This window comes from Manis pentadactyla, chromosome 2, assembly GCF_030020395.1.
Source record: "Manis pentadactyla isolate mManPen7 chromosome 2, mManPen7.hap1, whole genome shotgun sequence".
Lineage (NCBI taxonomy): Eukaryota > Metazoa > Chordata > Mammalia > Pholidota > Manidae > Manis > Manis pentadactyla.
In genome coordinates, this window is record NC_080020.1 from 46,295,636 (window position 1) to 46,323,014 (window position 27,379).

Genomic DNA, 27,379 nt, shown 5'->3' on the forward strand with positions numbered 1-27,379 from the left:
GAATATTAAAGATAGCCCACGCCCACGTTGCAATAGCAGGCGCAGAGCCCCGCTCCGCCCCCTCTTCCCGGTTTTTCCCGGCAACCCGCCCCTCGGGCATCATGTGACAGGGGTGCCAAGTCGGCCGCGCTCCTGATTAGTCGAACTTCAGAACGCTTCGCCATTGGCCCGAAGCCGGCGGGCCCCCGCCTCCCTCCTCCGCCTCGCCGCGGCCCACGTGAGGGGGGCGAGTCACGCGATTTCCGGGAACCCGTCAGGAAGGACATAAACAAAACAAACCGAGGCAGCATGGAGAGGGGCCGCGGCCCCTGCAGCGGAACCGGACCCAGTCCATGAGCCGCCCCGGCACCCACAGGTGAGCCCCACTGCCCACCGCTCAGAGCCCGCAGGGGCCTGAACTGGGGGACAAGCCGGGCGGGGGGCGGAGGGCTGCCGGCCTAGGAGGCAGCAGCGCCGGGGTTCTGGGCAGGGCCGGCGCGTGGCGGGGGCCGATACCAAGGCCGGGTTCGGGGGCGCGCGGACCTCAAGCTACTGCCTGCGGATCACGGGGTCTCCGGCCCCCTCCTTCTCCCCAGCCCGGGACGGTTATATAAAAGCGCGGGGCGGCGGTAGAGGGGACCCATGGGCGGGCAGCAGGCTAGGCCAGGGGTGGGCAGTGCCGGGCGTCCTCCCTACCAGGCCGCCGGGCCCTTTACCGCTGCCTGCGAGCTCTGGGCCGTGGCTGCCGGCAACCGGCCTGTCAGAGAAGAGAGCGGGTGGGAGGGGCCGGGAAGGGAGGGGTGGCAAGGCTGGCGGGGGAGGAGGGGAGAGAGGGGCGTGTGAGAAAGGGCCGGGGCCACGAAGGTTGGAACCGGGCTGGCTGGAGACGAGGACGCTCGGGCTGGTTATGGGGGGGATCCAGGCAGGGGTGTCTTGGAGCTAGCTGCCCCCCCTTCCGGTCCCCGCCCCAGCTACGGGCCAGAGGGGCCTCCCTCCCGGGATTTGTTTATATGTCTTCTCAAAGCAGCTTGAAGAGGCTCGGAGGAGGAGCCCTCGACGCGGAGTGGCAGGCTGTGCCGCCCAATGGGGCAGGCGAACGAGGCTGCCGCGCCAATGGGCGTGGGGTAGGCGGTGCCGTGGACCCCTCCCATCCCCTCCAGGTTTAGTTGTGCTGGGGGTGGGTCGGGCGGGGCGGCCATGTTTGTTGGGAGGGGACCGGTGGTGGTGGTGGGTCAGTGAGAGGGGAGGAGACAGGGCAAAGGGCAAGGGAGCCGGGCCGGGGGCGTTTCGGGTGTCCGAAGGCGAGTCCGATTGGACCTGGAAGTAGCTCAGGGGAGCCTGACCCTGACCCACGGCTCTTCCCACACAAGCAGAGGAGGCAGAGAAGTACCGAGGGCAGACTAGCCGCTCCTGGGGGTGGTTCCTGGGACTAGATGGAGCTCTGTCTCTGGATTCTCCGTCTTTCTCGGCTCTACCGTTCCTGACAAACCCGGCCGCCAAACCCTGTAATTGCCCTCCTTTAACCCAAGAGAGCAAACGTTTTTGCTGAACCTGAGCGGGTTTCAACCTTAAGACTACCGTAAGAAGGTCCTTGGATAACTAGCGGTCTGAATTTCTGCGCCAGGCCTCAAAGGCAGGCAGTGAGGGGAAGTTCTGCTTTTCTGGATTTTGTGCAGAGAAAATCAGGACTAGGAAAGCCGAGAAAGTTAAGGGTTGGGCGCGGTTTTAATTTTTCCATCAGGATACCTTCTAAAGATCAGCTCTGCCGTGCTTGCCCTTGTCTTAGTAGTAATTTGCCCCTACTGTTAACGTACATTGGTAGCTCACGTAAATCAACCTCGTGAGAAAAGTGAGCTTTGAGAAAATTATTTATGTTTGAAGGTTCTTTAGGACTTTGTCTTACGAATACCCTGCAGGTGAGGAATAGGACCAAGATATGACTGACTTCTTTTTAAACAGCATAAGATTTCTATGTAAATCTTGTGATCTGTGGTTAACTGGTTGTCAGTTGATTGTACTTGTAAATATTTTTCGTTTTCTTTTAATCCAGAATAGCTAGGAGAAACAAGATGAAGGGGAAAATGCTATAAGTAATTAGAAAATCACTAATTTTAGTTTGTTTCATGAGTATTTTAGCATGTCTGCCTTATTAAATGCTTAATTTAGCTCTGTGTTAACATGATCTTACAACCTGTTACTGCGTTGGTATTGTCAAGGGCACCACGCTATTGATGCATCTTAGGTTTAAGTACTAACAGGCAGGAACACACCTTAGAGAAGCTGTGCAGGGGCTGTTCAAGAGTGGACTATTTAGGCATTTGCATTATCTTCAATTTTTAACTGGAGAAAATAATTGGTAAATAAATGATTTATCGATTTCTATATTAATTTGATACAATGGATTCGGTTCTGTTAAGAATGATATGTAAAAATACAATCCATAATTATTTGATATACTTCAGTTCTTAAATATAAATTTTACAACAATTAAAAATATTAGCTTCTTTTTTTGTTTATTCTAAGAATGGCAAATTGATCCAACAGGATTTATTTGGGTGTAATTCTTTTATACAACTGATAGAGCAACTTCAGAAATCTTTAGACTAGTAGCATAGAAAAGGCTAAATACATCCAGAAGAAGAGGTTTTCAGTGTTCCACTTACCATCTCATCCTCTCTCATCACAGGTGAAAGCAAGTTTTTATAAAAACTGCATACCTGCTTAGTTTGCTAGTTCATTGTGTTTGGGTTCTTGGATGCCTATCTAAGAAGTAAAGGAATAACCCAGAAAGGTTCCTGATGTTGGTTAACTAATTAATGCAAGTGACAGTGAAAGTACGATGAGTTTGTATGTTAATTCAGTTAATGTAGCAGTTTTTAAAAGATTAAGAGAATTAAGTTCACCATTTACTTTTAAAGTTTGGTTTTCACTCAAGATTTACAATTATATGGCGTTGAATCAATCAGCAGGGGTTTGTTTCCATGTAGGTTTGTACGGGGATGTTTTTGGTAAGAATTCTCTTTCACTGTATCCAGTCCTTCATTTTCCACGATAGATAAACTCCTAGGCAAGACGTAAATTTGTCAGGTTCTGATGATTTTTAGATATTGACAGTCTTTTTCTGTACAGGGTCAAGTTGTAAATATTTAGGCTTTGGAGGCCATATATTCTGTCACAACTACTCAGTTCTGCAGATTGTGGCATGAAAACAGACATTGACAGTATGTTTGGGGCTCTATTCCAATAAAACTTTATAAGAACAAGCTGTGGTCAGAGGCTGTAATTGGTTCATTAACCCCTGTCCCAAGGTGTCAGTTACTGGTTTTTAAGTTTTAGGTTTTAAATACTTAGATATTAAGGTGTTGCAGAATATATAAACATGCACTTTAATACTATAAACATAAGTTTTGAGCACTTGCAGAATGTACTTGTTTCTTTCCTGTCTTGCAGAATTTTTAGAATAAGAGTACATGACACCATTGTATTCTTTATTTTTATTTCGTTTGCCAATAGATGTTTTCCTGAAAAACCTTTTAAAGCAAATGTTGTAATAATAAGTCCTAATTATTTTAGAGATAAATTCTGACTGAAAAACCTTTGGCTTTAAGATGTGATACCTAAGAACCTTACCATCTATACTCAAGGGATGGTTCTTTAGAGGTTTAAAAGTGCACTTAGCATATCATTCTTAACACAACCATTTATGGCTGTTTTGAGGACAAGTGACTAGTTAATACACTTAACTCTTATACTTGCATTATATCATAAAGTTATATGGAATCCACATTGATTGTGCCATTGCCTTAGATGATTATAGAATTACCAGAATAGGGTAGGATACTTTATCAAATAAGACCCAAAAAGATACAGGTTGCCACCCCTCCCTTTCCTTGGAAAATGTCAAGTGGTGCTAAGTGCCCACTGTAGCAGAGATGCCATAATCTAAAAATATTACACAGTCAAATTCTTAATTTTTTCATGGATAGTTTTTTGCTTTGTTTTTATGTAGTATTTCACTAGTTTTGACCTGAACTGGATTTCAAGTGCGTGATGGTTTAGAAAAGAATATATTGACCTGGTAAAACTGAAAAGCATATGGCCTGTAATCTTATTTCTAGTTGTAGTTGACAACCTGTTTTTGGCTGTGACTGTGTAATTCAGTTTATTAATCTGTAATGATAGGGATGAATGATGCTTTCTATCTCACAGAGGTATGTTGGGAAATTGTTAGTTACTGTGTTTCTCAAGCTCTTGTACTTGGAATATGCTAATACCTCAGGCTGCTTGGGACCACCTCTCAAATTTGGATTCAGTTTTCTTTCTGTTAGCTTAATTGCCTTCAGTTTATCTTTAGTATTTTAATGGCACTTGCTCCACTCTACAGTATTTCTCTACCCATTTAACAGTGAGCAGCTTGAGGTCAGAGTCAGTTTCTCTATTTCTGTATCCCCAGTACCTCACACTGTATCTGACACCTTTCATTGCTTCTGAACTGTTTAAATAAATGAGTGAATTTCTAAAAACTTTTTGGAAGGTAATAAAGTCAATCTACTTTTACTAGAAATGTTGGGCTTTTCTGAGTTAGAAAGGAAGAATTAATCACCATTTGATTTTAAAAAGCCTTTTAAGACTGACCTTTTATGAAATTTTATAGAGAAGCTATTTTGTTGATGTCTAAAAATCCCTTAAATTCTTTTGTTAATTTTTTTGATACATTCCATCAGAGTGTTGAATACTCCCTCCAGACACAAAAAAGAAAGCCTGTGCTTTGTCCTTTGGTTTTGTCATTAGGTCTTGGTACACTTGGTCTTCGGGTGTTTGGCAAATGTGAGTGGAACCTCTTATTTCTTAGAGGTTGGGATAATTGTTCATCTATATAGCAGGGTCCGTTTTTGCGGGAAGAACTGTAAAATCATTCTTGCTAATAAGTCCGCTTCACCTTGTTGGGAGAGCTGGACCTGGAGAGAGTTTGAGGAAGGGGCCTGCAGTGGTATTTTGTGGCCTCAGACCATCCCATTCCTCTGCCAGCCAAGCCTTGTATGCTTTTTCACCAGTTCATGACCTTGCTTCCAAAATCTGTATTGCAACAGCTTTCCAAACTACTCATCTCTCTACTGATTCCCCAGAAACTCCGATCATCCCATCATTCTATCCTTTTACCACCAAAACCACTTTTTCATATTTCTTGGTTAAAAAGTCATGTTTTCACTTACTTACTGGATATTGTTGTCTTTGACAACTTCCTATGAAAGCATCATAAGCTTGCTAATTTCTTGTCTTTTTCCAGTTGACTTCAGATTCTTGTTGCACACTTACTTTCTTCAGTTATAATGTTCTGTCTTTAAGAGTTTAAGGTACTTCTTTTACTTTATTGAAATTCCTTCTTTGACCACTACACACCATTCCTCATACAGTTGGTCTTCTCTGTTATATTTTTGCCATTCACTGAGAAATTTAAAGTATTACAAAAATGAAACTTTTGAAAAGATCCTTGATGGTATGGGAGGAACTAAGGATAGGGTGGATGTACTCTTGTTCAAGAGATTTAAACAGCCCTTTAAACAGCAAGGCTTCTAACTCCTGCTTGTGTTGTATAAGACGCAGTAGACTTTACAGTTTTTTGAACTGCTTTTTAGTAAGGTTTTTGTCCCTACTACTGAATCCTCTACTGGAGTTGCCCATAGACTAGTAGAGGAGACAGACATTGCATTTCAACATTGTGAATATTTAGAACAACTGTTCTGAAAATATGAGAGAAGAACTGCCAATTCTGTCTGGGAAAGTTGGAGACGCTTCACAGAAAAGGTGATATATGAACTGGGTTCTGAAGACTGAGAAAGGAAGCATTCTAGTCCAGTCAAGGAGGTCTAAAAGATGCACAGGATTTGTGGGGTGGGGTTGTGTATGAAAAGGCTTCAGTCATTGGCAAGGTTATGGGGAGGGGATTACACGGAAGAGGAGACTTTAGGTGGGAATAACTTTTTTTTTTGCTTTATTTTTATTTATTTACTTTTATTAAGGTATCATTAATATACACTCTTATGAAGGTTTCACAAGAAAAACAATGTTGTTGCTACATTCACCCTTATTATCGAGATCCCCCCCATATCCCATTGCAGACACTGTCCATCAGTGTATTAAGATGCCACAGAGTTTCTACTTGTCTTCTCTGTGCTACGCTGTCTTCCCCGTGACCCCCACACACCATGTGCACTCATCATGATACCCTTCAATCCCCTTCTCTCTCCCTCCCCACGCACACTCCTCCCCTTTGGTAACCGCTAGTCCCTTGGAGTCTGTGAGTCTGCTGCTATTTTGCCTTCAGTTTTGCTTCGTTATACTCCACAAATGCGGGAAGTCATTTGGTATTTGTCTTTCTCTGCCTGACTTATTTCATTGAGCATAATACCCTCCAGCTCCATCCATGTTGTTGCAAATGGTAGGATTTGTTTTCTTCTTATGGCTGAATAATATTCCGTTGTGTATATGTACCACCTCTTCTTTATCCATTCATCTACTGATAGACATTTAGGTTGCTTTCATTTCTTGGCTGTTGTAAATAGTGCTGCAATAAACATAGGGGTGCATATGACTTTTTGAATCTGAGAACTTGTATTCTTTGGGTAAATTCCTAGGAGTGGAATTCCTGGGTCAAATGGTATTTCTATCTTTAGTTTTTTGAGGAACCTCCATACTGCTTTCCACAATGGTTGAACTAGTTTACATTCCCATCAAGGGTGTAGGAGGGTTCCCCTCTCTCCGCGTCCTCGCCAGCATTTGTTGTTCCTAGTCTTTTTGATGTTGGCCATCCTAACTGGTATGAGGTAATATCTCATTGTGGTTTTAATTTGCATTTCCCTGATAATTAGCAATGTGGAGCATCTTTTCATGTTAGGCAGGAAGAACTTTTTTGCTTTCCCCTTGTCATGTAATTCTTCTGGGCCTGCCCTACACTGTCAGGTCTCTGGTCTCTCTTCTCTGTAACTCTGACTTTGGTTGATTCTTTTTCCCTAGTTTTTAGTTTTCTTTTAGTCCCTCATCCAGTTCTGACACACCTCCCTCCTTCCCTCTCCTAGTCTGCCAGTACCAAGGTATCTTTGATTCTGACCCAATGTGTTACTTGCCTTTATTTCACCGTATTGTCTCCATTGCTTCCTTTATTCCCTTTGGGTGTCTTTTCCTTTTTTTGACTCTTGTGCTTTTTATTTTGCTTTATTTAAAAACAAAACACTCTGCTCATTTTGCACATGAACAGCAATCTATGTCTTGAGTTGATTCCCTCTTTGGGAAATCTTGTTAAGATCAACTTGTCTCTGATATCTATAAAAGTACTAATTATCCATCTCTCTGAATTTCCTTTTATGAAGCATTTCCTTTGTAATCAGAGATGCCATTTCTCCTAGGCTACAGTGCAGAATATGACTACTTAAATGCTGTGTTTTGTACTTACATACCTTAAAATTGTTCTGTGATGAGATCCAATTCAAATCTCATCTTTTCCTGAAGCTTTCCCTTACTTTTCTAGCTAGAGATGATAGTACTTTTCTCAGTAGTTTTATAACATTTTCTAAACAACTCTTAAAAATCCCCTTTATTGAGGTATAATTTACATAAAATAAAATTCACCTGATTTTTAGTTTTGACAAATGCATGTAGTCATGTAATCACCTCTGCTGTCATGATATGGAACATTTCCATCACAATGAAAAGTTCCATGTGACCTCTACTTTCATCCCTGGTCCTTGTCACTCATTTACTTTCTATTACTATAGTTCTGTTTTTTCTGGAATGTCATATAAATGCAGTCATAGAAAGTGTTGTCTTTCAGTCTGACTGCTTTTACTTTACATAATGCTTTTGAGATTTATCCATGTCATTTTAGGTATCAGTTGAGTATTTGTTATTTTATGGATGTATCAGAATTTATCTACCCATTTACCAGTTGATGGATATTTGGGTTACTTCTAGATTTTAGTCGACTGAATAAAGCTGATGAAAACATTCATGTACAGGTCTTTTAAATACTTCTTTTAATATTGACTACCTTTTATTTGGAGGTTGAGTTGCAGAATAGTTACGAGTGAAAGTCCTAGAGTTAACTGTATTTCACAGACAGGATATTTGTTAGCTCTGTGGTTTTGAGAATCTCTATGCTTAGATTCCCCATCTATAAAATGGGCCTGGGTGGAGATTGGGGCTAAGCTGGAATGCACAGGTGAATTTAAAGGGCTAACTCTTCAGTTCATTTAAAAAGTGATCTTACTGGGAATATGTACCCAATGTTGTCAGGTCTGATTTCTTTTTTTCCCCCAAATAGTGACCTTTGATGACAATTTAAGTGCTGGCAGTTAAAATTTCATTTTTTAAAAACACAAATGCGTGGGTTGAATAAAACCCATACATGGGCATTAATTGATCTGTGGCTGCAGTCTGGTTTCAGACCTTTGCTGTAAATCTTCAGTTGACTTTGTCTTTTGTTTTAAAATGTACATACTCTTGGTACAGTGAACTTGTTAGGACCTTGTTACCTTTTTTTTTTTATAGTTTAGCATAGTAACTTACTGGTTGTCCAAACTCCCAATTAAAAACTAATGAATTGCTCTAAGTGAATTTTATTCTTTCTTCTCATTGGAAGGATATAAGAATTCGGAGTGTTTTCCCAGCCATTAAGATAGCCCACCTCCTTTGTTTGATTTATTCTAAACCTTGTTGAGACAAATATAGTATAGATGAAACTGTGTGTGTTGTTCATTGGAAACTGTGTAAGGTATTATGGAAGTAAAGATGAATTTTGTGTAAGTCCATTCTGTCAAGTTGCCCAGAATCTCTTGTGAAGCCAGTATAGGTAATTATTAAAAAAGAGATAAACTGTATGTAATTGTTTAAATTATAAGAACAATAATTTCCCTGAAGAAGCCTTTTCCCTTGTAATTTATCTGCCAATTCTTTATTGTGTTTAGAAATGACTGATTTGTAGCTTTATGAATTACTTTTTGTTTTTTTATTTTTTTATTTTTTTATTTTTTTTATTTTTTATTTTTTTATTGAAGGGTAGTTGACAACAGTATTGCATTACATTAGTTTCAGGTGTACAACACAGTGATTCAACATTTATATACATGATAATTCTAGGTACCAGGTATCACCATACCAGGTTGTTACAATATTTTGACTATATTCCTTATGCTATACATTACATCCTGGTTACTTATTTATTTTACAATTGGAAGTGTGTTTATATATATATATATGTATATATATATTTTATGAGGGCATCTCTCATATTTATTGATCAAATAGTTGTTAACCACAATAAATTTCTGTATAGGGGGGTCAGTACTCAATGCACAATCACCAATCCACCCCAAGCCCAATTCTCGTCAGTCTCCAATCCTCCGATGCACAACGAACAATATGAATTACTTTTTGAATCCAAAGATTCCTTTCCTGATTAAACCAGCATAATTGACATTCACCCTCATAAAGCCAGAGCAAGGGTGTTAAATGATCTGTGTTGCCTGAATATACCCAACTCAGCCTACTTCCAGGCAGTTGGGTTTTTGTGATAATTAGGTGTGGAATTTAGACAACCAGCAATTCTGAGTTGAGTTTAGGTTTATACCTTCAGTAGCAGCAACATCCTAGGAACATCTTATACCAAGAAAGTAATCTGAGAATAAAAATAGCCAACATTTATTGAGTGTTTGTTTTGTGCCAGGGCTAGATACTTTACATATCATCATGAATTACAATATCCCTGCAAAGTAAGGGGAAGTTCTTATATTTACAACAAAGAAGGCAAGTGAGAATCTGGAATGAAATCCCAAATATTCAGTTATAAAGTGTAACCTTTTATCTTGAATCTAGAGTTTCTATCTCATAGAGCAAGCCTTTTAGGAGTATTAGAGCCAGAGAGGCAGCCAGCCTTTCTCAGTGTTAAAATAAAAGACTTAAAAACTGTATTCACGTCTTTGGAGCCTGTTGCCCATAACCTCTGCACCAGCTGTTATACAGTCCTGTGCTAGTGGTATAGCCGATTTCACACAGTAGGAAGGAATTTGAAGGGAATTTCAAAATTGTCTCTAGTTCATATTCATGCTACTTTTAAAAAGTGTCAAATCTAAGAAAAGAGGGTGGGGACAAACATTTTGAGGAAGAGTGACCAGGTGTGATAGGTTTTCCCTGGAATCTTGCTGTGTGGCTCAAGTGCATTCTTGCCTGTGCCACTGTCTGTTTATCTGCTGCTGACTTTGTGTGTTCCTTTTCCATTTTGTAGAATTCTGCAGAACAGCTCAGAAAACTAAACAATTCTTTAAAACTCCAGTGTTTAACCTGCATGAAATATTTTGTTTTAATTAGAAATGTTAGGGTGGCCGGCGGGGAGAGAACAGGATTAGATGTATCTGTCCAGTGCCTGGATTCTTACTGGTTTAAATCAGTTTTAATCCTACTCTTTCCTCTACCCTTTCTTCACTAGACAATGATTATCTTAAATTTTTAAAGTTGAAATTTAAACAGTACTCTTCCTGGCAATTTAAAAGAAAATTCAGGACTATAATTTTAAATATTTTCACTGTATCAAACTACAGTGGTTCACGACTCAACAAGCTATGACAGGATACGTTGGAGCATGTAAGAGATGCTCAGTAAACACATACTGAATGACTGACTTCTTTGTAATATCCTCTTTGTGTATGAAGAAAGTGACACCTCTGACTCCTTTTCCTAGAAGGATCTGTGGTCTTAAGGGATTTCCCATTCTTGTCAGTCACCTCTTGTGTGGATGCCTGTCCTGGGCAAGGCATTGGTTTTGGTACTGTAGTGAAATAGACATGAGATATAATGTTCATTCAAAGATTTTAGAACTAGTAGTGGAGGCACAGGGGTTGGGGAGGAGGAAGAAGAAAAACATTGTGATCAGAGGCATGCAAGGCCTACTGTTGGAGATCCTCAGTGGAGTGAAGTGGGATTGTAAGTATGTCAAGAATTTGGGGGACATTATAAGGTCAAGCTAATATCAGTGTTATATGTATTAAAAAGTAGTGCAAGATGTGGTTGGGAAATAGTTTCATTGTGTCTGACTATTTTGAACATTATCAGACAGATGTTCGGGAGTTGCTGATTACGAGCACAGTGCTAATATGTGGTGGTTCTAATGGGGCAGATGAACTGGAGAGAGGGAGAGGCTAGAGACAGGAAGATCTGTAGGACAAATATTAGAATAGCAAATATAAAATGAGGCCCAAGTAAGGGTTGAGAATGTGGGAAGGGCAAAGTCAAACAGGTACATGTGTGTTCGATACAAGGTAGGTTGTCAGTATATCTTTGTTCAGGAGAACTGGCATGGTTTAACAAAGGAGGTGGGGAGGAGGAAGAAAAGAGACAGGGCTGAGATCAGTCTGAAAGTGATGGTGCTATTGACAGAATAGGAGTGTTTGGATGGGGAGGTCCCATGTTGTGTCTGAGGTTATGGGTTGTGAGTGAACATGGAACTATCTGGTTCTTAGATGGTAGGACTTGTGCACTTAATGCGTTTAGGCTGAAAATGTAGATTTGGGAGCCCTCTAGAGTTGAGACACTGATTGTAGGGTGGTTTCTGTGATGAGAAGTTTGCACAGAGGCAATAATTTGCTGAATTACTTCAGATTAATCTCTCATCCTTGCTGAACTTTTATTATTAATGTAAAAATGGTTCCACAGAAGGTGGGGGATGATAATGATATTAATACTCACCCTGCTTCACCAAATTGTTTTATCAAGTGACAGAGTATATATAACATTGTGCTATGTAATCTGTAAATAGCCACACAAATATAAACTGTTTTGTTGCCAGTGTTAACCAAGTGTGGCTGGGGTTAGAAATGCATTCTTTGATTCTGTCTAAAACTGTCCCATGCCCTTGTGCTCTGAACAACTCAGTTGACAGATATCAAGGCTGCAGAAAGATCCTAATATCTTGTAGTTGATAGTTTTCAGAAATAAAAAGTAGCTCTTTCTATTCAACTCACATTAATCCAGAAACCTGCTTTAATGGTCTTCCCCCCACCACCACCCCAAAGGGTTTTAACTAACCTCCCATATGTTGGCTTTGTAATCCAAAGACAAAGATTAAAGTTAGGCAGAAGGCTTTGGAAAAGAATCGAATAAAATTCTGAGAGGTTGTGTGTCTTCCTCTAGGACTGCATTCCAAGGAGAGATCACTTTTGAGATTTAGTGTCTTTTTTAGTTCCTCAGGATTCTCAGTAAAATGTGGTTTTAATTACTTTCTTTAATTAAATTTTTGTGGCAGTCCTGATTCAACCCCAACCCCCCATATTTTTTAAACTCTTGAGTGTGGGAAAAAAGGAGACTAGTGGGTAAGGAGTTCACAAAGTGTCATGGCAGAAGAATCACATCTACTTATCAGGTCATGATGAATACTGCTTGGCTAGGAAAATAAACTTTTCTTACCCAGTCTGAGAGAAAAGATGTCTTCTCCCTCCTTGCTCACCTCTTTCCTCTATCTTCCCTCCTTAAGTACCAGCAGACGCAGGATTTGGAAAATAAATAATGGGTGTCTTTTGCTAATAATTCTTGACATAAACTATAACCATCTAGTTTGCAGTTTACTTGCCTGTTTCCTAAATTTTGGAGTACAGAGAACTTGTGGTGTAGAGAACAACAATTCTCCTTCAGTTGTGTTCACAGGATTTATATTGCATAATAGAGGGAGGACGTGCTCCCCCTTCCCCCACTGTGTTCCTTGCATAGGCAATGTCTGCTTCCTCAGTGGTTTCAAGATTTGGGGATCTCTGATTTCTGCTGTACCGTGAAACAAATAGTGACTTGATTTAGTAAACATCCAAAGAACTGTTTTGTTAAAATCTTGCCGAGTAGTTTTCACAAGGAAAGGAAAAGTTGAGTGGGACATATGAAGTAAAGCAGGATGGATGGAATGTGTGGCAGATGGGTCCTGGTCTTCTAAGGAGCTTGGGCAGACTGTCTTTCCTGCTAAGCAAGGGCAGTCCCCTGGGCTGTACACATGTATAAACTTTTACGTTACCAAGTCAGTGGTCTGCCCTTCCTTCCTACCCCATTATTCTCCTTCCTCTCCCTTCCCTTTTTTCCCTTTTCTTTCATCTTTACATGGGGGATTAAGACTGAAGAGAAATTATTTATTCAAATTAGGAACCAGTACAGTTACCACATCTTAGAATTGTGGATCTGGTACAGTTTAAAGACAACAGAAGGGGAACCCAAGAACTCTGCCCACATGAAAGAAATGATGAACATGAACCAGCAAAAATTAGGAAAGATCAAAATAAACCGCAGTATATGAATTATGTAACAGTATGAATGTGTTGGCATTTCTTACTTCAACATTCTTAAAAAGTATTTTTCATTGTGGATTGTGGTAAAATAAGCAAATTCTCCATTTAAACCATTCTTAAGTCTAATTCAGTAGCATTAAGTACATCAACAATCTTGTGTAACTTACCACTGCTATCTAGTTCTAGAATATTTTCATCATCCCAAACAAAAACTCTGTACCCATTAAGCAGTAACTCTCCCAGCATCTCTCATATAAGTGAAATCATGTAGTATTTGTCCCTTTGTGTCTGGTTTATTTCACTTAGCATATTGGTTTCAAGGTTCATCCATGGTATAGCATGTATTAGAATTGTATTCCTTTTTATGGCTGAATAATGTTCCATTATATTATTTGCCATATTTATTTATCCATGCATCTGTTAATGGCCACTAAAGTTGTTTAGTTGTTTCCACCTTTTGGCTCTTGTGAATAATGCTGCTGTGAACATGGGTATACATGTATCTGTCGAGTCCCTGCTTTCAATTCTTTGGGGTATTTGGAATTGCTGTATCATATAGTAATTTTGTGTTTAACTTTTTGAGGAATTGCTAAACTGTTACCAGCTGCATCATTTTATATTCCAACTAGTAGTGCACAGGGCTCTGATTTTTCCATATCCTCAGCAATACTTGTTATTTTCCATTTTTTTGGATAATAGCCACCCTAATGGGTGTGTCAAAAAAATTTTAACATCTACTCTGATAAATGTTGGATGACTCAGAAGTACTACTTACCATTGTGAGGAACCAGTTCCCTCATGTCTAAAAGGGAGCAGTGGCCTAAGTCAGTGCTATATAAAAGGGGAGCTGCAGGGATTCTGGCCATCATATGCAGGATCTCATTATAAGACATTTTCTTTTAAAAAGAAATCTTGTTCTTTATGTTAACTTTTTTTTTTCCTTGTATGTGGACTCTTATGGATCAGCTGAAACAGATTAAGAAAGGTCACAATTGAGGAGCTCTTGGATATGTGTGAGCTGCCTGGGGCACATCATATAGCTGCTCTTGGGTTTTGCTTTTGAAGTTTGGGTAGGTGGTTTGAGCAGTTCCAGGGATGAGCTTTTGGAGAAAGCTTTATTTTTGGCTTTATCTATCATTCTACTTTACCTTTTGCCTTGCCAAATGGACATAGTAAGCCTTAGCATATTTTCAGAGAACCAAAAATAAACTAAATAAATAAATAAACGTGGGATAGGACCTGGTGGAAAGAGCTGTTGAAGAGATTGAAGCTGTGGCTGTCTGCAAGTGGTACCATTTCTGCTCATAAATCAATCATTTGTCCCATCTTATTTGTAAGGGAGGAAATCTTTTCCTTTCTTCCCCTCTAGGTTCTTTGATTGGTCTAATAATTAAATTGACACAAGACAGATAAAGAGGAGGAGCAAAACTACATTTTCATTTTATATGTATGGGAACTCACAGAAATAAGAGACTCAAGTAACCAAAGCAGGCAGCTTACCTACATTTGTGAAGGACTGACAGATTTGGGCTTGGGGAAACAAATTAATGAAGAAGTAACATGGGGTGTTTATGCAGCCTTCTCAGCCCTGAATTCCTTATCTCTGTCATAAGGATGCCTTCTACCCTCCAGGTGCTGGGAGGGTGCCCTTCACATGGAAAATTTATTTCCTGCATCCAGGGGGACAAAGGAAGGCCAGTGTCCTTCTTGAACCAGCTGTTTCTTAAGTAACTTTAATTCAAAACAATCAGTTTGCCAAAGTAGCATATTTTAAGGTGGGCTGCCCTGAACCTTATCATATTGCTTCAGAGAGCTAGTTCTGTTACCAGAAGTATTTTCATGTGCCTAGGAGCTGTTTCTGAATAGTTTCATATGAGTCCCAGCACAGGAAATCTGTTGGTAAATGTTATTTCTGATGGACCACAGTCTTCCCGCCCTTGAAAGGCTCACAAAACTGTACTGGGAACTGGTGAGCCAGAGCTGTGAATAAAAGGAAGTGATTACTAGAGGAATTAATTTAGCCTTTCCCCTAGTTGGCTTTTTTTTTTTTTCTTAAGAAGCACTAGCCTTGAGGTAAGCTTGAGGGCAGAGTGGAAGATTTTATGATCAACTAAGTTTGGGAAATGATATCTGCTCTACTTATCTATTGGTGATTTATAATGCACCTTAGCACCTAGCACTTTAAAGTTTCTAAGAAGTCCAGTGTTAATGCAGTGTAACAGTTTTGTTTAATGTGGTGTTTTAGAAACCTCACAACCTTTTTATTGTGTAACCATTTGAAATTCCTTGTAACAGATATCCCTCTGGTCACATGTTGGGAAATTAACCATTGTTTTTTATGTACTTTAATGTGGAAGCTCTTGAGTAAAATGTGGATGTTCTTGAGCCCAAAAAAGTGTGAAGACATCCTGAAAAGCAAGTTGTTACACCTTCCTCAGGATTACTCAGCCATCTGAGTATTAATGTACCCTTTGTAGATGGCTCTCTGGTACCGGGGACAGTTTTGGAGCAATGTATCACTATGCAAGGTTCTGTGTAATGATGATTGCTATAGAAACCTTTATTCTCTTTTTCCTTCTACTCTTGGGTGGGGAATTTTGGTTTTCATGGTTGTTTCATAATAAAATGTTTGGAGTAGTACCAGGCATTTCTGGAAAACAGGTGCACAATGTTGGGATGAGGATAGTTGGTTGTAACCTTGGGTCATTAGTTTTAGAGACGGGAGTTTTTTTGTTTTTTATTGAAATATAGTTGTTATACAATATTACATTGGTTCCAGGTGTACCATAATGATACCATTGTTTACATCATGAATCAACAATTATATATATCACCAAATGCTCACCATGATAAATATAGTTACCATCTGTCACCATACAAGGATATTATAATATTATTGACTATATTCCCTTTGCTGTACTTTTATCCCCATGACTTATTTGGGAGGGTTTATTACTTGAAAGAGGTCCTACTGCTTGGGGTAGAATTGGCCTTCTCCCCATCCTGTTTGCTGCTACCTGAAACACCCAGGAGAAGCAACTAAGGACCATAAACTATCAAAGGAGAATGAGGTCAACCTTTCACATGGTGGATAACCTTTCTTTGGGAGTTGGTGTCTTTAAAACATTCAACCTTGCTGCCAATAGCTGTGACTGATGTTGAGTTTCTGAGTTGGACTAGCTGTGGAACAAAAGAAAGCATCAGCAAAATTTATCTGTTGATAATAATCACCTTTCTGATACATTACTACATCGTAATTTAGTATCTCATTAATTCTCATAATATCCCTATTACATAGTTAAGGGAGAATAGTTGTAATTCCTCAGTCTGGGTGCTAAGGCATAAACTTAAGTAACTTGCTCTAATTCATAAGACTGTTTAGTCTTAATTATGGGATCAAAACTGGAATACAGGTCTCCTGTCACCCAAACAAGTGCTCTTTTTGCTGACTGCATTGACGTGTTTGTTTTGATGCCAGCTGTCTAACCATAATTTCAAATAAATACAGGTATCTAAAAGTAAAGCCCTCCTAAAAACCTTTCATAAGCTGAAACGACATAAAGCAAAGACGCTATTACCATTAGTTATATGGAAAAATTTTTAGTATCCCCAGACTCTTAATAAAATAACCTCTCTTAAGTTTCCCTACCTTAGGACACATCTTACTAATGGAGACACAAAATAAACAGAGGAAGCACAGGTGCTCACAGACACAGTTCGAAGCTATGGTGGTTTGCTGCTGAGAGGCTGAGTGTGATTCCCGGGGAAGGAGCTTGGCAGTGCCCCTCTCATTGCTCGGGGTGCGCATGTTCACTGCCAAACAAATGCTGACCGCTGTTTTCACTTTTCCCTTTTTTCCCTAAAAGTGGAAATATTCTTCAGATTTCTTTCAGTTAGCAAAAACAGGTACTAACATAGGTCTTTCATAAAAGCAAATAGCATAATGTAAACTTTCAAAAAGTGGGGGTTACCAGGGATACCTGTATTTGTATTTCTATTGAAGGTTATGGCTTAGAAAATGTGGTAGTCTAGAGAGAGTAGTAGTGTTTTCTTTTTAGAGATGAGAAAGAAGTGAAGCTTAGGAAGACTGACCTTACCCCAGTGTTGTATAGTTTGCAAGTGAGAGCTGTGACCAGAACTTAGCCATTTTTTGTCCAGTGTTTCCCTGATAAACCAAGCTGCTGGTAGATGGTGTCTTTAGTAGATGCCAATTAGTATTTTTTGAATGGAACTGTATCTTCTGGAGTCTTCAACCCTGTTGCTTAGTAAGGGTAAATTTCAGGTTTTAGAGCATATCAAACTTTTCTCCGAGATCCAGGTTATATATCATGAATCCACTGCTACACTTTGTTGAATGCATCACTGGAATCCTATGCCTTTTGGGGGTTTATAATAGGTCTTAGACAAGACAACTGACCTTGTTTCCTGCAGGAATCAGGAGAAAAGTTAGGACTGACGCTAGATATCAGCAGTAGGACTAAGGTATGAGGCCGCATAAGGAGAGGCTGGGCCAGAACTGGCTTTTGGCAGTAGCAGGGACCAATCTACTTAGACTAAGCGCTGGTGTGAAATACATAGTTTATTCTGTTTCTGAGCCTAAGCTGGGCACTCGATGATGTTCCGTAGCTAGTAGAACACTGACCTGGGAATGACAGCCCATCAAAGGGGAGAGCCCAGCAAAAATCTAGAAAATACAAATGGTAGTTAGTGTATTAATCTATTTAAGTAGGAACAGTTATTGAGTCCCTTATTGGCTGTCTTTTATTTGTTCAGCAAGAGGTCTTTGAAATTGATATAAGGTACCACTCTAACCCTCTAGTTCAGAGAATATGTTAATACAAAGGGCAGCTCAGCTTAAATTGGCTCTTTACATCAGTCTGAGAAATGATACAGCATCTAGATCAAATGAGACCAAGGAGTTCAGCATAGGGCATCCGTTTTCAAATTTTAGGGAGGATCAGAATCTCCTGGAGGGCTTGTTAAAATACATTACTGGGCCCCACTGCCAGAGTTTCTTCTTTAGTAGGTCTGGGCTGTAGCCCAAGGTTTTGCATTTCCAACAAATTTCCAGGTTGATCCTAATGCTGCTGGTCCTGAAATCACACTTTGAGGACCACTGATGTAGGAAAAGATGATGAAGTGGGTAGAGCTGTTTAGTTCCTCTTGATTAAGGCCTTCACAGAATGAGGGAACTAACTAAGAAAAGGGGAACTAACATTTAAGTCTCTAACACAGTCAAGACGCTGTGCCAGATGATTTCACAATCATTTAAACCTTGAAACCACTCTGCAAAGTAGACCTTATTCCTGTTTCCCCGCTCAACACACACTCGTTAAGACTTAACTGGAATAATTCTTACAAGGACAGCTTTCACTTATAACTTGAAGAACAATGTTGTATACACCATTATGAATGTAATTTTTTTTAAGTAGAGGATATGTTAAATTCCATTGTTGACAGTTATGTACTCATTGCTTGTGCAGATTTATAAGAGATATAAAATGTAGGTTAATTTAGCAAGTAACGAGTCTCCAACAGATGGAATTAAATGTTGAGACATGTTTTTTCATACAGAAATGTAAAGCGAATGGGAGTTTTACTGTAATATTAAGTATAGTACATCTTTCAGAGCACAGGAAAGATGGGTTTTTGTTAATTTTGTCAGGATTTTTTTTTTTATTGCCTTTTGGCTACTGACCAATCTTTTAGAAACAAAGGGAGGAATGGTTAATTTCAGAATAGTTGGTACTAAAAAATGACTAAATTCTTGATATTGCAACCATAAGACTTCTTTAAAGTATTCTTTGTTAATGTTGTTTTTGAAAGGTTAACTTCTTTTAAATGGCATTCAGTGAAGTTACTTTGTGTTGTTTGACAGGTTCACACAGAATTATTAAAAAGGAAAAAAGTGATCCAAGCATTTGAATTGAGGCCATTTATTGTGAAAATTGTCTTTCATCTTGAAATTAACAGTAAAGCTGGAAAGGAATTTACAAACAAGAAAAAAAAGAAGTTTGGGTTCGGACTCACGGGATCTGGGCTTGGAAATGCCTCAGGTAAATCATACAGAGTAGATGCAAAGTTTTATATTTGCAGGAAATCAGTATCATTCGTTTTGTAAGTTCTCTGAATCTTAACATAACTCGACATACTACCTTTTCAAGACATTTTACGTCTCATCTCAGCTAATTTTGAATATGTCTTTCCTTTCTGGCTTCCATTTCCTCCTTTGCTATAGCTTCAAAATCTAATAACCCTGACACAGAGAACATGGTGAATGGAAAGTTGGTTAGAAGGTAGGACAGACCTGCTGACTCTATGGGGGACTAGGCCAACTCCCTTGAAAATTAACCTGCCATGGGAAGCCCATTTCCATCTCCTTTATCTTTTCCCTATTTCCCAAAGTTCCTTTCCATTTGTGCCTTTTTGAATTTAAAGGTAATTAAGAGGAAATGGTGAGGGACTTCAACATCTTGCTCTTTCATACACACCACAGCTATCCCATACACACATATGTATACCTCCCACAAAACTCAACTAAGATTGGTTCTATCTATATTATGGTAGCTATTTTGGTCAGTTCTGGTTTGAGGCAATCACTGAAACAATAAATGAAGTTAGTCTTGTTAGTCCCCATTCTGCCTATCTAAACATCTTCCCTTCCCCCTCTAGTGGTTAGCTCTTACCCCCAACCCCTTTATGTTCAGTGCTGGGGAGAAACCTAGAAATAATGAGAGGGCAGGGACTGTTAGGTGGGTGCTAGGCAGAGCTATGCCTTAAGCACAGGAAATCAGGAACTTGCTGCGACTATAGGGTGGCTCTGAGACAGGCAGCAGAAGCAAGGAGATTTGCTAGCTGATTTTAAAAAGATCAGTGGCCTACCTCTACCCCAACCTCTGTGCCAGGTGGACCACATATATTCATTTAGAGGTCTTTCTCTATTCAAGGTTGAATTTGCTCTTTGTACATTCTTGAATTTAGGGCAGTAAAACACTTGTTTTGAGCTTACAGCATGGCAAGTTTGGGGGAAATCAAAGAAAAGAAGGGGATGGGAAATACCAATGAAGAAAAACATGAGAGAGTGGTTAAAAGGGCCAGTCTGTGATACATAGAAGGTATATGAATAGAGAAATATAAGCAAATTGACTAATATGACATTTTAAAGTTTCAGCAGAAACTTGTGGAAGAAGAACAAAAAAAACAAAGAGGGTGTTTTTATTCTTTCCCATCCTGTTCCTTCATCCAAGTTAGATTTCGAAAATGAGACCTTTCACTTGTTTCAGCTACTTTAAGAGTGTGAGGCGAGACTTCACTCTGGAGTGATTTGTATATAGATGTTGAAATAGAAAAGGGGGAAAAGAAGGAGCATTAACTCAAGGTGCCCAGTCTTTTTTTTCCCCTTTCTTATTTATTATTTAATGGATTGTGCTCTTTTCAGGGATCACAATCAAGGCTACTGATTTCATGCCCCTGTTCCTGGTCTCATCTAAGAGATTCTGGGATATTTGGCTGAGCCTATCAGTTATCACATGCCTGGAGGCATTTGTTGAACTAGACATGCCCATATTGTCTTCCAGTTTGTTTTGGAAAATAAGACACTGGACTCAGGAGTACAGATACTGACTTGCTACCTCTGTAGACCCCAGGAAATGGCAGGGAATTCTAAAATTAAGGGAGTTAGAACCGAGAGTAGAAATGGATTGAAGAAATGTTGCATAGCTAAATAAAAGTATCCATGAGGTACTGTATGCTGACTCTGGCAGCTTTAAACAAACTTTATTAGTTTTTAGAAGTTAGGTATTTATCACAATTGCTGCTCTATTTCTTTTTCTGTTTCTAATGCATCTTAGTTATTTTCCTAATAAGTCCACAGTTTAATGCTAGTTAAATCTGTTAAATGTACTAAAAAACAGAAAAAAATAGTAATTTGGGATGGAGCTTATGTATGATAAAGTGGTCTTGAAGCGGTCTTTTACTTTGTAAAGTTAAGATCACTCTGTTGTAGCCTAGCGTAAGCGGAATGGATCCGCCTTTTGGGGATGCCTTTCGAAGCCACACCTTTTCGGAACAGACTCTGATGAGCACAGATCTCTTAGCAAACAGTTCAGATCCAGATTTCATGTATGAACTGGTAAGTTACATTTTCTTGGATTCTGCTTTAGCTGATTTGGAGTAAAAGTGTATAATTTTTTATTTATAAATGCCTGGAAATGTGAAAGGATGTGATTAGGCCAAATTGATTTTAGTCACTATCAATCTAGTATTTTAGAAGGATGTAGAGCCCACTGAATAAAGCAAAAGGAAAATCTGTCTATCTTTAAGTCCAGTTTTTGATAAAGATAATGCCAAGCTGTGTTTTTTAATTGCCTAACTACTGAAAGGACTTTTCGACTGGGATATTTAGGATCAAGGTATATGACACAAAGAACATGAGACAAAAATAGAAATTCCAAGCACTATCTGAATATACCTACCATTTATTTTTGAGGAAAAGAGAGCCTTAATGTTCCTAAGAAAAACATCTTAAAAAAATTTAATTCCATACAGTCTAAGCAATACAGAAAAGTATATAAAAACTGCAAAACTACCCAAATCTGTTAATTTATTAAAAATTAATTGAATTGTACAGTTAATACAGGTAAATTTCATAAACTATACTTCTTTAAAGCTGTTAAAACAAACACAGCAAAAACAAAACAAACACATAAGTGGAAAAATCAGAACAGAACAAAAATAAAGTGGAAAACTGAAAATTTCCTCATTTCCTTCCTGGGCCTCTAACCTCCAAACCTTCTCTCCAAAGGTAACTCCTACTAACAGAATTTTTTGTGCATAGATAAATATATGAATCTTTTAAATTGGATGACATATTCATAGATAACAGTATTCTGCAACTTACTCTTTTTAACATAAAAAAATATGGTAAGCAGCCTTTCATCTTACATTAGTGCATTAGAGCTTAACTGGACTTTTTAATGGCTGCATAATTTTATTGACATTATAAAAATCACATCTTCACTCATGGGAAGTATCATACTCATGAGGAGTATCTTATTCCCCGCTCTCAAGGGTTGTTACAAGGTCTTACCAAATGTATTTCTGTGGCCGAGTCTCAACTCTCTTTGGATAGCTCTTTTCCTCTATGTTTAAGTTCTCATTTATGACAGATTCTTTTGTGATGAAGATAACGTCTTCATTATTTGCTTCATATTGACATTTATTTCGAAGGAGATCCTAAAATCCTTCTGAGTCAAGGATCAGGAAATACAAGCTTTCTTGAAAACTCTTCATAGTAAGAGTTCAAGAGCCCTTGATATTTAGGCCATACCTAAACCTCTCAAGGAACATAATTTCTTCTTTTTTCTTTACCTTAGGAAGTGATATTATATGAAATGGTAAAGTGACATGTAAATAGCCTTTACCTTAGAACAGAGGTTAAGTACTGATTTATCATGTGACACTTTGAAGTAAGGATGGGGTAAATGTTTCTTTCCTAAAGTATGGTGTGTGATTTTTTTTTAACCTTTTTCAGGACAGAGAGATGAACTACCAACAGAATCCTAGAGACAACTTCCTTTCCTTGGAGGATTGCAAAGACATTGAAAATCTGGAGTCCTTCACAGATGTCCTGGATAATGAGGGTGCTTTAACCTCAAACTGGGAACAGTGGGATACATACTGTGAAGACTTAACAAAGTACACCAAACTAACCAGCTGTGACATCTGGGGAACAAAAGAAGTGGATTACTTGGGACTTGATGACTTTTCTAGCCCTTACCAAGATGAAGAGGTCATAAGTAAAACTCCAACATTGGCCCAGCTTAATAGTGAGGACTCTCAGTCAGTCTCTGACTCCCTTTATTACCCTGATTCACTTTTCAGTGTCAAACAAAATCCCTTGCCCTCCTCATTCCCTGGTAAAAAGATCACAAGCAGAGCAGCTGCCCCTGTGTGTTCTTCTAAGACTCTTCAGGCTGAGGTCCCATTGTCAGAATGTGTCCAAAAGGCAAGCAGACCCACTTCAAGCACACAGATCATGGTGAAGACCAACATGTATCATCATGAAAAGGTGAACTTTCACGTTGAATGTAAAGACTATGTAAAAAAGGCAAAGGTAAAAATCAACCCAGGGCAGCAGAGCCGACCCTTGCTGAGCCAGGTTCATGCAGATGCAGCCAAGGAAAATACCTGCTACTGCGGTGCAGTAGCAAAGAGACCAGAGAAAAAAGGGATGCAGCCTCTGCAGGGTCATGCCACTCCAGCTTTGCCTTTTAAAGAAACCCAGGAACTATTACTCAGTCCCCTGTCCCAGGAGGGTCCTGGGTCAGTTGCAGCAGGAGAGAGTAGCAGCCTTTCTACCAGCACATTGGTTTCAGATTCATCCCAGAAAAAAGAAGAGCACAATTACTCCCTTTTTGTGTCTGACAACTTGGGTGAGCAGCCAACCAAATGCAGTCCTGTAGAAGACGAGGAGGATGAGGACGATGTTGATGATGAGGACCACGATGAAGGATTTGGCAGCGAGCATGAACTTTCTGAAAATGAGGAGGAGGAAGAAGAGGAAGAAGATTATGAAGATGACAAGGATGATGATATCAGTGACACGTTCTCTGAGCCAGGTATTGTAATGCTTGGAGCCTTACCAAACTGACCTTTCTCCTACTGTCTTGAAATAGAAAGTTTTGCTGTGGATGCTTGCTTTGTCTTAGTTGTGGGGATTAAATGACTTAATAATTTGGCTCGAATATGTAGTTGCTTTCTCTATTCAAGCAGTTCTAAAATAATACTTTTGTTCATTTAGTCGTTCATGAGCTGATTCCTCAAGGGCTTCTTTATTTATCTTACATTGAGTGACCTGATTTGTCATTCTCAAGCAGGTGTGCAAAGACGTCAAGAATTGATTGGTTTAAAAAATATCCCTACCTAGGCATCTGTCCCTGTCTAGTAGTTGAGGTAAATTAGGAGTACCTAGAATGGTGAACCAAGTGACTGTGGTTTATATCACTCAAGTGATGATGGTTATATTACTCTAACCAACAAAACCTTCTTAATGAATAGTGTAAAAGAGACCTTTTTCTTTGTGTCTGCTGCATCTTTCATTTGCACAATCTTTTTTCATTTAAGAAAATAAATGCTCTAATTAATGAGCATGAAGGTGATTCAGCTTTATTTATATGCAGCATATAAAAATAAAAGGGGGAAAGAAAATGAAACCCGAGGAGAACTGGTTCACTTCAGCATTTACATGCTTGGGCTATTGCCATTGTTGGCTAGTGCAGTTTATTTATGAAAATGGTATTGCCAAATGGCACATGGTTAAAAATGCACAAAGAAGTGAAGGCCTTCAAATTTAAGCAAAGGTTACTTTCTTCAGAATTAAAGTTGATACTATAACTTCTACATAAAAAACTAAGTTATTTTAAAAAAACGTCATAAATTGTCAAAGAGAGCCCTTTTGTTATGATGATTGCAGGAGTTTCTGGCAGAATAACACTGAAACTTAATTTTTGGGAAGGTTTTTAAGCCATAGTAGCTATATTGTAGCCAGTGAAGCACTATTGTTGCTTGAAAGACTGTTCTTTTTTTTTTTTTTTTACTAAAAACAAATATATTTTTTTCTTTAAAATATTTGTTTACCTCTGTTAAAAGATTATCCGGAGCATATTAAACATTATAACAGTTGAGTCAAAAATTGGTTCAAATTTGGTGGCACCACACAGAAGGGGTTGAAAGACTATTCTTTCAGTGAAATCTTTCTATTATGCAAATGCTTAGATTGATGCATTTGATACAACCAAGTTGTTTGACTTGCATGGAGTTTCAAGTAAGGGAAAGGTACTTAGGTCTAATGTGGAGGAAAGGGCTTATGCTTTTTTTTTTGTTTACTTTAGAACTCCGTATAGCTAGAACAGTTGTCTTTTATAATGAGTAGGGAAATTTTTCTCTCAACAAATGAATAAAATCTGCTTTGAGATGTCTCAAGGAAAGTTGTCTTTGTAGCTAGTGGTAAGTTGTATAGTTTCCTTCTTTAAGAAGAACAGAGGGCTGTCTGTGAGTGGTCCTTAAAGTCTCACAGATTGGCCCTATTGCTTTGAGTCCCATATTTAGGGTTAGGTTAGGAGGATAAGGGAAAGGTAAGACAAAGAGGAGATGGGTAATAACAAGGGAAATGAAAAGCATGGGGAAGGAGGTGCCTTTAGCAGCTGGTGCTTAAAGGAATATGTAAATCAGAGAGTCAGTAAATCCCACCATTACCAACCAGGACAAGCAAGGCTGTACTGTCTATCCCATTTTTATTATAATTTTGCTTTTCTTTGACTTTTAACTTGACTTTAAATTCATCCTTGATCTTTTGACTAAAAATCCATTGAGACTACTTAAGGAGAAATGTGTTGAGAGATTGAGAGATGAGTAGGTCCAATGAGAGAGACCACTTGGTAAGTTGAACCTCATTTCCATTTTCTCAGCCTTTTGACTTTTATAGGGAAATGGAACCAGCATTACAGATGGCAGTCTTCTATCATGCCACATTCTCTTGCCTTGTCTCTTGTAGAAGAACCCTAATCTCTGAGCTTGTTGGTATTAACCAACGTGCTTTAAAACAGAGATACATTAGCTGGCCCTAGGCAAGGTAAAGCTCTGCTTTCTTGGTGCTGCTTTAACAATACTAAATGTTTGGATGGCATTTAATTCAGTCCCTTCCAGTTGACTTGAAGTGAAACCTCTTTGGTTCAGATTATGTGGACTATTCTCACAAATGTGAATGAGTGACATGATTTAACCCCAAAATCAAATAATTTTGTGGTATTGCTTGGGCTTTATTCACAGTTCTAATGAAAATTTCCCTTTTTCTTGGAGGAAAGAACTGAACAAGTGACTTCGGGAATGCAAAATGAATTATTGGTGAGAAGCAGGAAGAAATTATTTGAAGCCAAAAAGTGGGGATACTGTAGTTTCTTGAGAGTGCTAGTTTTAGAGTGGGTTGATTGGTTTAATTTGCAGCAGACAGTTTACAAAGGCCCTTTTGTAATGACTAGCGCCCTTGAGTCTCTTTCTTGGCAGTTGGCTACAACAGTGCCTGAGCCCGCAAGCTCCAAGAAAGGTGTAAAATGGAATTTCAGTCCCTATTCTGGACTTGCTCCCAAGGTTTAATAGAGCCTATTCTGTGGACAGGCAATGATTGTTTAGGGTCATGGAATTACATCGTTGTAGCACTAAGAAATGGGCCCTCAGAATGAGAGTTTTTTTGTAATCCCTACTCAACAGTTTTTTCATGATTGACTTTAACAGCTTAATGGCAATAGTCTGCACTAACCAAACGTGTGATTGAAATTTTAGGCATAAATGTGGCCTTTTTGGCTTCCTTTTAATAATCATGTCAGGAAGGAATGATTTAGATCAGCATGGTGATACATTAAATGAAGAGAAAAGGGAAAAGTCTCCACAGGAAATGTTGTTTTAAATTAATTACTGATTTGCTAAAATAAAGTTTTTTAGTGCCTCCTTTTGAGTCAGCACTGTGTGTATTAGGTATTGGCTATACAGAGATGAACAAAATAGACGTGATCCTTGTCTGCATGGAATTTTGAGTTGAGGGGATTAATTTAAAGTTATGATTTCTCAGTCTTTTAATATACTTATGTGTACTGTGACTTGGCAAGAGAGGCAGGATGAGAGTTTCCTGAAACTTATTTGACTACAGAACTTATTTGGGGATGAAATAGTATTCCACAGAACATGCTTTGAGAAATACTTAATTACCAGACTAATGAGCTAGGAATATAATTTTTTTGCATTCTACTTGATCATGATAGTCTTTGTTTTGAAAGGTGGGATGGCTTTAACTAACAAATCCATTGTCTGTTGGTGTGTATTATGGTGTATGCTATTAGAAAATATTAATATATATTGGGTCAAAGAAAACTGATGGCCCTTAAATAATTTTTTGGAAGAAGGTTGAACATATATAAGTTAATAAAACTGGTAACTACTTTGGGCAGGACAGAAGAAATAAAAATCTTTGTGATTCTGTGAATTTAACATGGATTATATGAGAAAAAAATTCATTTAGACCATTTAATTGGAAAAAT

The 27,379-nt window shown here is 38.9% G+C and overlaps 1 protein-coding gene across 5 annotated transcripts in view; it reads left to right on the top strand.

The window, feature by feature from the left end:
* The first annotated feature begins 209 nt into the window (after positions 1 to 209).
* The window catches only part of CREBRF (CREB3 regulatory factor), a 59,770-nt gene continuing 32,600 nt past the window's right edge, over positions 210 to 27,379 (top strand). For 4 of the 5 annotated variants that reach the window (XM_036884832.2, XM_036884833.2, XM_036884830.2 and 1 more), the window contains exons 1-4: positions 216 to 355; positions 19,168 to 19,345; positions 21,295 to 21,420; positions 22,822 to 23,908. In XM_036884832.2, the coding sequence (XP_036740727.1) occupies positions 19,337 to 19,345; positions 21,295 to 21,420; positions 22,822 to 23,908 (1,222 nt within the window). In that variant the 5' untranslated portion in view covers positions 216 to 355; positions 19,168 to 19,336. Of the gene's footprint in view, positions 356 to 19,167; positions 19,346 to 21,294; positions 21,421 to 22,821; positions 23,909 to 27,379 lie in introns of all 5 variants that reach the window. The other variant, XM_036884835.2, reaches the window with a different exon arrangement.